Source organism: Colletotrichum aenigma, assembly GCF_013390185.1.
Source record: "Colletotrichum aenigma strain Cg56 chromosome Unknown KSG_Cg56_contig07, whole genome shotgun sequence".
In the NCBI taxonomy this organism is placed as follows: Eukaryota; Fungi; Ascomycota; class Sordariomycetes; order Glomerellales; family Glomerellaceae; genus Colletotrichum; species Colletotrichum aenigma.
Window position 1 is genome coordinate 3,856,783 of NW_023500913.1, and position 14,769 is coordinate 3,871,551.

Below are 14,769 nucleotides of genomic sequence, written 5' to 3' on the forward strand. Positions count from 1 at the left end.
ATGACCGCCGTTGGTCGTATATCTATTCAGGGGTTAAGAGTTGTGTTGGTGCCTGTTGGTCGAGTATCCTACTTTACCGCGCGGGAAAACACGGCTACACGAGATCCGTCACTGACGCCGTACCCAGTAGAAGCGGTCGCCTTTCGGTATTACGGGTCATAAAACACTTTAGTTGCCCCAGAAAGGGTATAGCGAAACGGACAGGGCACCATCGAATGTGACAGAATGTGGAAAGTTGTAAATCACGACGTCAACCGCCAAGCACGGCAAGCCCGCCAAAGACCAAGCAAACGCCCAGTAATCAACTTTCACAGTCTCGACATTCAACATGAAAAAAGCACCCTGCTTACAGCAAATCACAATTTTGAGATGGTGTAGGTTTATCATAAAACTTACGATCTTATGGCAAGGAACACAGGAACATGGGGTAAAATACTTGAGATTCTTTACACCTTGTTGGAAGTTCCGATGAGACTGATTAAAGCCAAGAATGATCTACTTGATCATTAAACTGTGTTTGGAGATATCTGCCTATCAAATAACAGCTACTAGCCTGATACCGTGTAGTACCTTATACGACATAGCCTCGCTTCAAGATGGATATCTCTAGGTCGAGCGCGGCTGCTGGCGAGTGGCGTCACCAAGACAACCTTCTAACTGGTCTTGTTCGTGTGAGAGCTTGTCACGATATCAGTCGCAACTACTGCTTGATAATGGTGGTTCAACTTTTACAGTTGCGACTGATATCGTGACAAATTCTCACGCGAACGTCAAATGTTGTCAAAAGCAGTGGATGTGGTGTTGCTATGGTTTTATTTCTTCAGAAATAATGATTTCCTCCAGTTTCTGGGTTAATGCGGGACCTCATCCATTATTCATGACCCCTTGAAAGTAGAAATTCCCTCGGAGCTCATATACTATAAGCCTAGAGTCGTTCACGACGCCCCTGTTCCATGCCCACCACCAGCGACCCTTTGATATTGTGTCGGCTGACCTTCTACCAGTGACCGTCTCACTATCATCCTCCTGCTATCGCTTTCTTAGAATGAAAGGCCTGTTTGATCCAAATTTCATCGCCCTTCAAAGTTTTTCGCTCGGACCAAAGCCTAGGAGAGCCGTATTGCCACTTTGGCACTCAGAATGCAACGTCCCCCCTCGATGATCGCTTATCGTTAGTAACAGCCTACCAACCAACGCTCTCACTTTGTAGAGCAAGCCCAGGCCATCGTCAGCCAATTAAGCGTTGTACTTGCCGCCGCCGATATATGGATCTATCACAATTACTTACTAGCAAGATCGACATTCTTATTTAGCCAACCCAAAAACCTCCTTATTTGCCTCATCTACAGCCTTCCGCACACCCTTGACATTCTCCATCACAGTCGGCATGTCCGAATGAATACAGATACTAAAATCCTTTCCCTTGAACCCGAAACTAAACTCGGTCCCCTCCGAGTCCGCCCCTGAATCTGTCACCATCGCCCTCTTCGCCCTCTCATAACACCTCTCCGGCGTCGCCGGCTGCGACTTCGCTACGGGCAACAGCGCCCCTTCCGGCGAGTAGTCGATATCAACATACACTTCCGCCTGGAACTCGACGCCGAGCTCCGCGCACATCTCCGCCTGCGCCGCATTCCATGCGCCGTACACGGGCACTTTAAAGGTAGCGCATGCCTCGAGCACGGCACGCATGATGGCCAGATCGCGCTGCATATAGAAGAAGAGCTCGCCATGCGGCTTGACATGCGCGAGCGGCACGCCCTGCGCGTCGAGCATCGCCTTGAGGGCGCCGACCTGGTAGAGCACCATACAATACATGTCCTTGGGGTCGATTTCCATCTTACGACGTCCGAAACCGAGGAGGTCGGCGAGACCTGGGTGTGCGCCGGCCTTGACGCCGTGCTGCTTGCAGAGAGCGATGGTCTTATGCATGATGGAGGGATCACCAGCGTGGAACCCGCAGGCGATGTTGGCGGCGTCGATGTAGGGCATCAGCTCCTCATCGGGGCCCTTTCATGGAGGTGAGTGAAGAGATTTTGTGAGCGAAAGAGGGCGATTTCTTACCATCTTCCAACGGCCGAAGCCTTCGCCCATGTCGGCATTGATCTCAAACTTTGAGGCTAAACCTGGCGCCATTTTGACTCTAAGAGAGAATGTAATTGATGATAGTGGTGTGCATAACGGGTGAAATTGTCTCTCCTAGTCTTTTGAAATCACCTTCCGCGGGAAACCGGGATCGTAGTCTACCGATGATCTCGGAAAGTTGTGGTGTTCTAGCTTCCAACGCTTCCATGCGTTGGGGTAGGTCAGCGCCGGACGGCTTTGGGGTAAGTATCTCCAATTAAGTCGTCCCACTTGGGGTAGATGATACCGCAGAGAGGGGCCATTCCGCTGCGCCGAGCCACTGACAGCGCACCCGGGTTCTACAGTCTGGGGTTCGGTGGCAGTGTCTATCGATTCCCATGGACATTCCTTTGCTATGATTCGTACGAAGTAGAGGTGGTGATCCGATGTTGACGACAGATGCGGGGTTCTTATCTTGATAACGAGTGAGGGGGTCTCTCTGTTGATAACAACGGTGTTGAGTGGGCAGCTGTTCGTCAGGAACACTTTCATCTGGACCGTTTTGTTACCCAAAGTGCTACCAGTTAATTCTAAGCTCCGAATATCCGGATCCCAAAGCCCAGGGAGCACCTAGATGCAGGGACAAGATAAGAGTATGGGGTAACAACCCCCATCCATCATCCCCCCTCATGTCACACACAGTACACCGGGGAGTAGTCTGATGATGTACATGCTTGAGAACCTGCTAGCACGATTGTTCCTACTTATCCGAACGTGGAGGGTTCCCTTGAAGTGTGGGGTATTGATTGTTGACCACCCCAACTACAAAACTTGTCTGAGACTCCCGGCATGTTGGGGATATGCATGTTGATCGCTGCCGGAATCTTTTTCCATTTCCCCTCGCTCAGATATCACTATGGCCAGCTCATTAAAAGCCATTAAGAAAGTGTTGGTCGCCAATCGTGGCGAGATCGCGGTTCGATGCATCAAAGCATGCAGAGAACTCGGTGTCAAAACGGTGGCTATTTACACTGATGCCGATGCATCATCCTTACACACCGTGTCGGCAGATGAAGCTGTGTTGTTACCGGGCAGTGATCGCACTGCATACACCGATGGGTATACACAACTTGGTTCCAACACCATATGACCACTTCTCTAATAATGAGACTGTAGAGATGCGATCATAGACATCGCCCAAACTCACACCGCAGACGCCATCATCCCAGGCTATGGCTTCCTCAGCGAAAACGCAGACTTCGCCGCGGCCGCTGACGCAGCAGGTATCACCTTCATCGGTCCTTCGATAACATCGATCAAGGCCATGGGTCTTAAGCACGAGGCCAGGGAAATCGCCCACCGGGCCGGCGTACCCACGGTCCCAGGCACGCCTCTCCTATCTTCAGCAGCCGAGGCCCGCGAGAGTGCGTCACGCCTCGGGTTCCCCATCATGCTCAAGGCCACCGGTGGCGGCGGCGGCATGGGCCTGCAGATCTGCCAGGATGAAGCGGAAGTAGAGAAGGCGTTCGAAACGGTCGTCAGCCGAGCGGGCACTTTGTTCAAGAACAGTGGCGTATTTCTTGAAAAGTATTACCCGCGATCTCGGCATATTGAGGTGCAGGTCGCTGGCAATAGCGAAGTGGTCGTGTCATTTGGCGAAAGGGAATGTTCCCTCCAACGGCGCCACCAAAAGGTCATCGAGGAGTGTCCGAGTCCGTTTGTCGATGCGACGCTGCGCAGGAAGCTCTGCCAGTCGGCCGTAGACTACGCGTCGCAGTTGAACTATAAGAGTGTCGGCACCGTGGAGTTTCTGGTGGATGATGAGACGGCAGAGTACTTCTTCCTGGAGATGAACACTAGACTGCAAGTCGAACACGGCATCACGGAGCTGTGTTACGGGGTTGATCTCGTGCATTTGATGCTTCGACAGGCGAACTGCGAGAAGGCAGGGCTTGGCGGCATCCCAACGGCGGAATTGAGGTCGCTTGGGCGAGAGCAGCCCCTGGGCAGCGCGATCGAGGTTCGTGTGTATGCGGAAGACGCGCTCAACGACTTTGCCCCGCGGCCTGGGCTTTTGCAGAGTGTGTGGTGGCCTGAAAGTGAGGGCGATGACGGGGTTCGTGTTGATACGTGGGTCAAGGGCGGTCAGCGCATCACGCCGTATTACGATCCGTTGATCGGGAAGATCATGGTCCACGACGGTCAGGGTAGAGAGCAGGCACGGCAGAAGATGATTCGCGCGTTGAAGGAAACAACTCTTCAGGGCACGCAGACGAACCTCCAATACCTCACCAAGGTCCTCCAGTCGGAGGCATTCATTCAGGGGAACACGCTGACCACCTTCTTGAACGACTTCGTCTTCGAAGCGTGCGCAATTCAAGTCCTGGAACCCGGCATGATGACAACCATCCAAGATTATCCTGGAAGAGTGTCTATCCGGCATGGCGTTCCGAGGAGCGGACCCATGGACTTCCTCAGCAGCCAGATCGCCAACGTATTGGTCGGGAATGAGCCAGGGACAGAGTTGTTGGAGGTCACTTTGACAGGCCCGGCGCTGCGCTTCTACGTTGGTGCTGTCGTGGCAGTATGTGGTGGTTCTGTTTCTGTGACGGTGGACGATGAGGAGCAGCCCATGTGGTCTAGATTCGTCATTCGTCGTGGCCAGGTCCTAAAGCTCGGCCAACTGGGGGGGAGCGGTTTCAGAGCATACATCGCCATCAAAGGAGGGTTTCCCGGGATTCCTTCATTTCTCGGGTCGAAGTCTACGGCGCCAGAACTTGGCTACGGCGGGCTGGAAGGCCGCAAACTGCAGATGCATGACGTGTTGGATCTGGCGGAGCAGTCGACTCAGTGGGCCGCCGAGGCAACATCATTTTCACTTCCAAGCGAAGCTGTCCCCAACCTCGATATTAAGCAGGTGTGGTGTATGGAAGGACCGTACGGCAACAACGACATCCTCACACCTGGTGGGCGAGCTGCATTGTATGAGGCTGTCTGGAAAGTGAATCACAATAGCGGTCGCAGTGGTGTTCGACTAGCAGGACCGCAACTTGAATGGGCACGCGCATCCGGAGGCGGAGGAGGATCTCATCCATCCAACATCTTTGACTATGGATATCCTGTTGGTGGAGTCAATTGGACCGGCGACTTTCCAGTCATCTTCTCAGTCGACAGCCCTGACGCTGGAGGGTTTGCCTGCCCGTTGACCGTCTGCTCGGCGGACTTTTGGAAGCTAGGACAGCTGAAGCCTGGGGACGAGATCCGGTTCAGACCGACCACTTTCGAGTCTGCCATTGTCATGTTGAAGAAGCAAGATGAGTATGTTGCTGCTGTGGCTACGTGTGCACAAACGGGTCAAGTCACAGCATCAATCCCGGCTTTGTATCCTGAAGAGGACAGCCAAGCTTCTTCAGGATCGTCAACACTGAGGGAAATTCCTGAGACTGACTCTGATCCTAAGACGATATACAGACAAGGAGGCGACTCTTCTATTATCGTGGAGTTCGGGACTCAGGTCGCTGACTTGCGCAATACCATTTGTGTCAGACTCTTGGCCGAGCAACTTGAAGACCGTCAGTTGGATGGCGTTAGTTGGACTCCGAGCATTGCAACTCTAACCGTTCATTTCAACCCCAAGAAGATATCACAAACCGAACTGCTAAGTATTCTGTCAGAGCTGCCGTGCGGCTTCGGCCAGTCGAGCAACCAGATGCCAGTGCGAGAAGTACAACTGCCTATTTGCCTCGACCACTCAGCCATTGCGGAGGCTGTTCAGCGTTACATGGACAACATCAGAAAAGACGCGTCTTACCTGCCAGATAACGTGGAGTACATTCGGGAAAATAACGCGCTTTCTGCTCGGCAAGCCGTTTTCGACGCATTTCTAGACACACCCTGGCTCACGGTAGCCGTTGGCTTCTACGTCGGCACTCCATTTCTCTTCCCCCTTGATCCCAAGTACGTGTACGTGGGACAAAAGTACAATCCTAGCCGTGTCTTCACTCCAAGCGGATCAGTCGGTCTGGGCGGCTCTCTTGTCGCCATCTATCCCGTCGCTGCACCGGGAGGTTACCAGCTTATTGGGCGTACCATCGGCTGCTGGGATGAGACAGGTAACCGGCCCTGTTTCGAGCCTTCCAAGCCCTGGCTGTTCCGTCACTTTGATCTGGTCAGGTTTGTGGAGGTTGGGGAGGAAGAGTACGACAAGCTGAAGCACGACTATGACATCGGGCAGTACGAGTTCACCATCAATAAGACTACGATTAATATGGACCACTTCATCGCCAAGTTCGACGCTGCGAATCGGGATCCAGCTCAATTGGAGTGGACGAAGCGGCAGGCTGAAGCTAGCAAAAAGCTTTCTCGGCGGGAGACGGAGCTCTTTGACGAGTGGCATGCGGCTACGACAGCTTCGACCAACGGGGCTGCGGCGGCTGATGGGGAGCTGGAGGAGCATTCGGGTTCGGGTTCGAACATTCTTCGGATCAAGTCTCCTGTGAGCGCGAGTGTTTGGAAATTGGAGGTTGGAGTAGGTGATGTGTTGAAGAGCGGACAGACAGTGGCTGTGTTGGAGGCGATGAAGATGGAGATCAAGGTTATTTGCGGGAAGGACGAAGATGGAATGGTTGTGAAAAGCATCGTGAGTCCAGCGGGCACGATTGTCAACCCTGGGACTGTAATAATGGCTGGTTTGGCAACTTAATCTTCCTCGGACGATTTCTCAGCCAGACTGGCCAGCGTTCCGCCAAGCTTGAAGCCGGTTTTTGCAAGCTACACCCCCTAGCGCCACTGCTGTTCCCGGGGTTTATGGCACGCTGTTCTGTACAACTCAATTCAAGAACCAGTATTACGTGTTGCATTCTCCTTCTGAACAATGGCTGAGATGATCTGCAGTCTACGCATCCGCGACCTAGTCAAAACACCGTTGATGCTTGGGATTGAAAATTGGCATTGTCACAGATCAGATGGGTAATGCGATGCTACCAGACTTTGCGATATCGGTGCGCCTCGATAAAGATGGACTTGGATAGAACAACTAACTCTAAAGATTTCTCGAGCAAAACCCACAAGCTGTTTAGCCACGTGGTCTCGATTGGCTTGAAGTCTCCGAGTCCGATCTGGATACTCTATACGGAGTCGGTTCTGGTTCGGGGCTTGCAGTTTTAGGTAACTTCGTCAGAAATCACAAACAACAGACCCAGTGTTTTATTAAGCGTCGGTTTCTGATACGCGTGTTGGTTCTTCACTCAGAGATGGCCCCCAACCTGCCTCTTTCAAAACCGTGCCGCGCAGCTGCATGCTCTTATCGGACCAGAAGAGGGGTAACAAGAACGGGCGGGCTCCAACGGGGAAAGAGATAAAATACAGGATTCCACCTGATGCGACCTCGCACTTGTTTCTTCCGATGCTTGACACAACTTCACATTGTAACTTGCAAGTATGAGCGCTCCTGACAACGTGACGCCTGGAGGGGAAGCGGCTGCGCCGGGCCCGGTCCAAGCCCACAATCCTGCCGATCTCGTACCCGAAGAGGCAAGAATTCCTCGACATGACAGACTTCGGTACTTCTTGATAGCTAATGAATATCTCTAGGTTACCGATGACAACGCATCTGAAATTGGAACAGTGAGTGACGGATATACTTTGAAACATGTGGGAGTTTCTTCAAGGGTTAACGCCAAGACGTTAAGAGCGTTGCGTCATCAACAGCAAGCGTGACAAGTTCAGTTCTCAGCTATCGAGAGGAGAATGGACGCAAGTATCACGGATACAAAGACGGCAGTGAGACGATCTGATATTTCAAGCAGGTCGGACTTCGCAGTTGACTAATGTGGGCAGAATATACCGCCCCTAACGATGAGCAAGAACAAGATCGACTGGGTAGGGGACGCTCTTCCTTTGACAAGACCTGCTAGTAGGGGGTCAATGTGGCGGATGGATAATGCTAATACTTGGCAACAGACTTGCAGCATAACCTGTTCCTCTTGACGTTTGACAACGCGCTAGGACTCGCTCCTCCAAACCAGCCGAACTCAAACGTCCAGCGTGTTCTTGACGTTGGAACTGGCACGGGAATCTGGGCAATCGACTTTGGTGAAGATCATGAACAAGCTGAGGTGCTTATTTCGTCACGACAACGCGACATGAAATGCTGATCTCAATCAGGTCCTCGGTATCGATCTTTCCCATTCGATGCCCGAGTTGTAAGTAAAGACTGGTTCACAGAAGATCTCAAATATCAACGAGTTTCTTTCGTTTATTCATCAGAATGATCAAACTCGCTAACAAGACAAAGCGTGCCACCGAACGTCAGGTTTGAGATCGACGACCTGGATGAGGAGTGGACGTACTCGCAGCCGTTCGACTACATTCATACCCGTGGTATGAATTCGTGTATTGCGGATTGGAAGGTCTTTCTCACTAAGGTTTTTGAGTACGTTCTTCTGAGCTCCTGTGCTCTATTTGCTGTACGGAAAAACTGATGATGTTTCCTAGCAATCTGACACCTGGCGGATATTTCGAACTACAGGAACTCGAAGTGTTCCCTCGTTCAGACGACGGTACTCTCACTCCGGAATGCCAACTTTCACAGTGTACGAAATATGTGCACGAAGCATTCGAAATATTTGGACGCTCGTTCCAGGAAATCCCAGACCTTGTCAGAGTCATGGAGGACGTCGGCTTCGTCGACGTCAAGATGAGCTTGTTCAAATGGCCATCGAATACGTGGCCGAAAGACCCTAAGTACAAAGAACTAGGTGATTGGAACAATGAAAACATCAACAATGGTTTTGTGGCAATCACCATGGCGCCGTTTACCAGGGCTCTCGGGTGGACGAAAGAGGAGGTACATGTCTTCCTGCCTGGCGTCCGCAATGATTTGAATGACAAGTCCATCCATGCGTACTGGCCCGTGTAAGTGAAGCCGTTACGTTCGAACTTTCAGGGGTAGCTAATAAGTCGCAAGCTATGTTGTCTACGGAATGAAGCCGGTTGTGGATAATACGGAGACTGCGGAGGCATAAAACTCGAATTTTAGTGTGAGCGTCAGCATTTGGAAATTATTTGGAGATTTCAATGGCTTCATCTGTTACTAAAATACCAAGTGGCATCCCGTTTCCGGCAAAAGCCAACATATCAAGAAACACGATAGGTCCCCTGTTCATGCTCAAGGTGAAATTGTTGTATCGTGTCACGAATTCTGTTGTCTTCGTGTGTTCGCCGGCGCTTGCCTCTCTTAAAGCCCCACGGTTATCTAACCTCGACTACATGAGTGAAAGAGAAGTCAAACGAATTCATACAGCGACGAAATTTCACAATAAAAATACGTTTATTGTAAAGATAGGTAGCTATCCAGCTTGAAAAGGCTACAGTTCTCAGTACCTATTCGCATTGTCGAAGCGTTCCTTCTGGATTAGTTGAAGTTCTTCTTGGCCTATTGCAAGTCATTAGCCTTCATCACTATTGTTTCATGGTGCTGCTAACTCACCTCCTTGAGATTATCCTGGTTGGTCTTCTTTCCCTTCTTGAAGGTCTTGTCGAGCTTATCCAGCGCGGGTCCATCCTTCTTCGGGTTGCCAGTCAGCCCGTTGACGGTCTGCTTCGCACCCTTCTGCGCGTTCTCAACCTTGCCAAGTCCCTTGGTCAGAGCGGGGTCCTTGTTGCCGGCGATCTTCTGGTTCTTCTGACGGTCCTTGGTGGCCTCGTCGAGGGCGCTCTTGATACCCTTCTCGTCCTTCTTCAGGCCCTTGGCATCGTTCTTCTTGACATCATTCTGAGCCTTCTCAGTGGCCTTGATTTCCTTCTTGCCGGCGTTGATGTTGTCGTTGATGCCCTTGACGAGCTTCTTCTTATCAGAGGACTCCTTGGCAGTGGCTGGCTTAGCAGCGGGCTTGGCGGCGGGTGCCTTGGTCGTAGCCTTGTTGTTGGCCGGGCTTGCCATGGGTACGGCGAGGGTGAGGCCAAGGAGGAAGAAGAGGAAAGCGAATGAGAAGCGCATTTTGGCGGTGAGTGAGCTTGTGTGTAGATAACGATAGTGTTAAAAGTAGTCTAAGTGAGAGTGCGTCCGAATCCAGTCGGATAAGAGAATGTATTAGGAGAGAAAGTAGAGAAAGAAACTTGTCAGATGATGATGTGATGGAGATAAGGAATAGTACATATTGTCGAGGTGAACCTATTGTACTTATACTTGACATTTCAGCTGCAACTATACGCAAACTTCACAAATCCGTGCCGGTGAAATGTGCAACTTCACGATGTCGCCGACGGTGCAGATTGAGAAGGTTTCGTAATTGAACTCTGTTTATCTTTTGGGGATGCCATGATGCGAACATGTCGTGTGAAGGACAACACGAGCCAACTCGGGGCACGCGATCAACGGCGTCACGCCATCCAACCCGGCGTAGGTATGGCTAGCCGAGTCATCTTGCTCACAGATCGACTCGTCCCGGATTTCTGGATATTCAGCGGACTTGATGGGGTGGCCCTTGCGGATGATTTCCTCCCATTATCAGATGAGGAAACTTTGCTGAGCAGCATAGCCAAAGAGACTTCAGACGATGGTACACTCGGTTGTTTTAGGATGAAACTGGAGGGCCTTGTTCATTGGTGGTTAAAATGCATATCTGGTTTAAGGCTCAGAACAAGGCGGTTTGCTTCAAGCATGATTCGTGGGGTGAAAATGTTCTCAGTCTGTCAAGTCGGGCTGCCGATGGGTCCCGAAATGCCCGAGAATGTCGGAACGGGTCGCCGCCCACTTGGGCGTCCATAAGAAGAGAGCATGGGGAAACAGGAGAAGCATAAGGATAAACTTAGAATTGGTAGCGCGCGCGCACCCGACTGGATGCGAACCCGACCATGCTATCCCTGCCAGGGTGATCTTCTCATCCAAGACGGACAGATTTGCCTTGGCACGGTGATCTTAGAACTTCAATCTTGGCTTCAAAAGCTTGTCAAGTCTTGGGGGTTCATCTGTCACATCCTGGGCATCTGATCTCTGGTACCGGGCGTCTGGTGCCTCAGACGAGCATCATCTATCCCCTTTTGACGGGCTCTCACAACGTGTAAACTTTAGCCGGATGTATCGTGTAGGGGATATTTTGCCGGTTGGTCCCTTTTACTCACCAACTGTTGCGTGGTCTCTCGCCATCTACGAAACCGTGTGCTGCTCACTCTATCATGGACTCTGTTTGGACGAAGTGTTCAAAATTCACAACCAGCATCAATTCAGATAACAGCCTAATTCATGGTGACAGAAACTTCTAACTCGTTTTCAAATAGTCTGCCATCATCTAATCCATCATCAGCAAGCTTTCTCGTTTCCTGAACTCATTCAACTTGCGATGAACGCGCGTCTTTTGGAAGCTCATCAGAGACAGAACTCAATAAAAGAGGGTGTTTAGATTCTCCCGCCACCATCTTTCGAGTCAAGTGTAAACGGCATCAGTTCCCTCGCAAGAGCCCGCGCGGGCGCCACCTACAATCACCGGACTCTACACGGCATCGGTCTTCACGAATGCGAAGGCCATCATGTTTCCTGCCCATTTTGCCGCTCTTCCGGCACGCGTTGGATACCTCCGAGCGTCTCTCAAGACAGGGAATCTCGGGCATGAAACTGGGTGACCTGTGCTGCTCATGAGACGCAGTGGGAAGCTTGTTTAAAGTTTTCAACGGGCCGGGGTAGGACCAGCGGACTTCGCTTGTGGGGATTTTGTGAGGTTTCCCTTCGTGGATGGGAAGAAGCTCTTCACTTGACGTGGCTTTACTTGGTCGCCTTTGCCGTGGGAGCACACTTCGCCATGCGATGACACGACCCAAGCAACGGCTGTCAGTCATACGACCACTTTAAGTTTCCTTATAAGATCGTCAATACAATGAATGGTCATTGATTCTGTAAATGACATGCCTCGACGGCGAGCAGATCTTCAGATAGTGGAGAGGAAGAAGCAGGCAGGCACGTTGCAAAGTGGTGAAATGAGTCGGGCTTAGGGGAATCACTTGTCTTGGGTTACGCAGTTCGCGCAAACGTAAGCGCTGAAAGGGGAGAGAGAGTACAATACACATAGCCAGTAGGTACAAAAGAAAAAGCCCCAGCTCGCCATCTAACCAGATAAAACCCATGAATGCGAGTCATTGTGCACGCTTCTCACCAATATTACCTGAGTCTTTTGAGAGGAAAAGGTTGATCTGGTAAAGCTATTTTGAATAAAACTAAGTTGAACCAGGCGACGTCCTCTTTGTTGACCTCCACATCAGACTACGAAAGTTCTTGTGAGCCTTTTCTTCTGAAGGCCTAGCATCTTGATCCAATGTATTCACTTGATCTTTTCTTGTAGACAACACATCTGAAGGCCCCTCATTTCCATTCTACAAGCCACCTCGAGTCAAAAAAATAAAAGATTATCCGTATCTCTCTTTCTCTCACTCACTCACACCATCTGTGTTAGTCCGGTAATATGTTGGAAAAGAAAGAAGCTCTGTCACTTGAATACATAGAAATTGAGGTTGAAGACTGTTATTGTCGTTGGCTTGACCTCCAGTACCAGAAATGCAAAAAGGCGTGGGTGATAGGGAGAGAATCGTCGAGTCAATATTTTCACTCATGTGAGCCTCAGAAGGCGTGAAAGCGCAAGAAGGGGATTCAAAATCAGACCACAACGCATGCATGCATGCATGTAGTCGTTCTTGCCGACGTCGTCGCTGTGGCGCCCTCAACCTCTAGAGTGGAGAGTGGAGTCAATCAACTCACAAATAGCACATGTGTATGTACTCTGGAAGTCAAAAGGATAGATAATAGGTACATTTCGAACCGCTGATTAGTTCCTCCTCATGAGTCTTATTTGTAAGAAATCATGAGGTTAAAAAAAAGAGAAAAGCAAAAGAAAATGAGGACGGCCCGACTCGAACGGGCAGCCTTCTGGACTGGAATCAGATGCGCTACCATTGCGCCACGCCCTCGATTGTTGAAGTCATCACGAGCGCAATCGAAATAAGTAGCCGTGGGCTGAGCGGGCTCTCTGTGGTAGCCTGCACGTAGCCGTGGTGGACAATGAAGTTGATCGAGAAGGAGCGGTTCAACTGGTTTATATCCACAAGCCCGGGCCAGCACCTTCCCCACAGAATCCCGCTGGTAGGTCCCACCAAATTGGCTCGGCCGGACAATTGTACTCCCGAACCGCGTCTTCACCTCGGTGAGGCAACGCCATTTCGCGACCTACCAAGCTCGCATTTTCGCAGATGTAACTAATCCTGAACCTCCAACTTCAGCAACCTCCCGTCGAAATCCTCAACCACAAACACCCGACGACGATCACCACCACCAGCGATACCCCCAAATAATCAAGAAAACAAAAAGCAAGAAAGAAGAAGGAAAATGGACTACCAAAACCGCGCCGGCTCCAAATTCGGCGGCGGCGGCGTGGCCTCCCACTCCGCCACAAACGCCGACCGCCGCGAGCGCCTGCGCAAGCTCGCCCTCGAGACAATCGACCTCGACAAGGACCCCTACTTCTTCAAGAACCACGTCGGCTCCTTCGAGTGCCGCCTCTGCCTCACCGTCCACCAGAACGACGGCTCCTACCTCGCCCACACCCAGGGCAAGAAGCACCAGACCAACCTCGCCCGCCGCGCCGCGCGCGAGCAGAAGGAAGGCAAGCAGAACATCGACCCGGCCACCGGTTTACCTGTGGGTGTCGTCGGCGCCGGCTTCGGCGCCCTCGCCCGCAAGAACGTCATCAAGATCGGCCGCCCGGGCTACAAGATCACAAAGGTCCGCGACCCCGTCAGCAGGCAGCAGGGCCTGCTGTTCCAGCTGCAGTACCCCGACATCAGCCCGGACGTCGAGCCCAAGTGGCAGGTCATGAACGCCTTCACGCAGCGCGTCGAGGAGCCCGACAAGAACTTCCAGTACCTGCTGGTCGCGGCCGAGCCGTACGAGACGTGCGCGTTCAAGATCCCCGCGCGCGAGCTCGACAAGCGTGAGGACAAGCAGTTCAGCTTCTGGGACCCCGACGCCAAGGAGTACTGGCTGCAGGTCATGTTCATGTCCGAGAGAGAGGAGAGGTATGTCGCCGCGCCGGGTCTGAGCTCGCGCAGGTGATGGGGACGGGTTGCGGATTGTATGAATGCTTCCGATGGCATCTGGCATCACGCCACGGCTGCCTGTAGGATTATAGCAGGCCTGGTGTTATTCATAATGAGATAGGCCCGACGCTTTTGCCCGGCACATACAGGCGACATCGGGACGTGCACAGGGATTTGGCGTTTGGCGCAGGACATGGAAATGTAAGCTCTTCCGCACGGTGGGATGCGAAAACTGAGCTGACTCAAAAGTTGCACATCACCATACCAGAATAGTTGGCTTTGTCTCAAATGCATTATCTTGACTGCATTCTATCGCCCAACTGCCGACAGTCATCCTCGTTTCTCCTGAATTTCGCTCCTGCATCCATGATATGTAGATCCGGTATCACTAGATCTTTCTCTGTTCTCCACCTCCTTCTCTCCACGTCGTGTCTCTCGTGAGAATGTAAACAACTCTAAACACCTACAGCCCACAGCCTCAAGCCCGAGGCAACAACCCATTCTGCCTCTCCATCTACATGGTGGTTTGTGCGATTTTGTGTCTTGATGCGAGTCAACGCCCTTTATGCAGTGGTTGTTGGAAACAAAAACGGAAAATGCAAGTCTTGGTAACATGAATCTGGT

The 14,769-nt window shown here is 51.6% G+C and overlaps 3 protein-coding genes across 3 annotated transcripts; 2 read left to right on the top strand and 1 right to left on the bottom strand.

Moving 5' to 3' along the window:
• Nucleotides 1-2,980: 2,980 nt before the first annotated feature.
• lamA (putative urea carboxylase) lies at nt 2,981-9,089 on the top strand (the record flags this gene model as incomplete). The annotated part of the gene is made up of 10 exons (XM_037326559.1): nt 2,981-3,183; nt 3,241-6,703; nt 7,657-7,689; nt 7,755-7,845; nt 7,903-7,944; nt 8,026-8,180; nt 8,230-8,267; nt 8,360-8,497; nt 8,560-8,979; nt 9,032-9,089. The coding sequence occupies 10 exons, from the start codon at nt 2,981-2,983 to the stop codon at nt 9,087-9,089; spliced, it is 4,641 nt and encodes a 1,546-aa protein (XP_037175736.1).
• A 389-nt stretch (nt 9,090-9,478) lies between these two features.
• On the bottom strand, nt 9,479-10,063 carry CGCA056_v011314 (uncharacterized protein; the record flags this gene model as incomplete). Its single annotated transcript, XM_037326560.1, has 2 exons — nt 9,479-9,499; nt 9,554-10,063. 2 exons carry the CDS (start codon nt 10,061-10,063, stop codon nt 9,479-9,481), a joined length of 531 nt encoding a protein of 176 aa, XP_037175801.1.
• A 3,372-nt stretch (nt 10,064-13,435) lies between these two features.
• sap62 (Pre-mRNA-splicing factor sap62) lies at nt 13,436-14,161 on the top strand (the record flags this gene model as incomplete). Its single annotated transcript, XM_037326561.1, has 1 exon — nt 13,436-14,161. One exon carries the CDS (start codon nt 13,436-13,438, stop codon nt 14,159-14,161), a length of 726 nt encoding a protein of 241 aa, XP_037175738.1.
• Nucleotides 14,162-14,769: the final 608 nt, after the last annotated feature.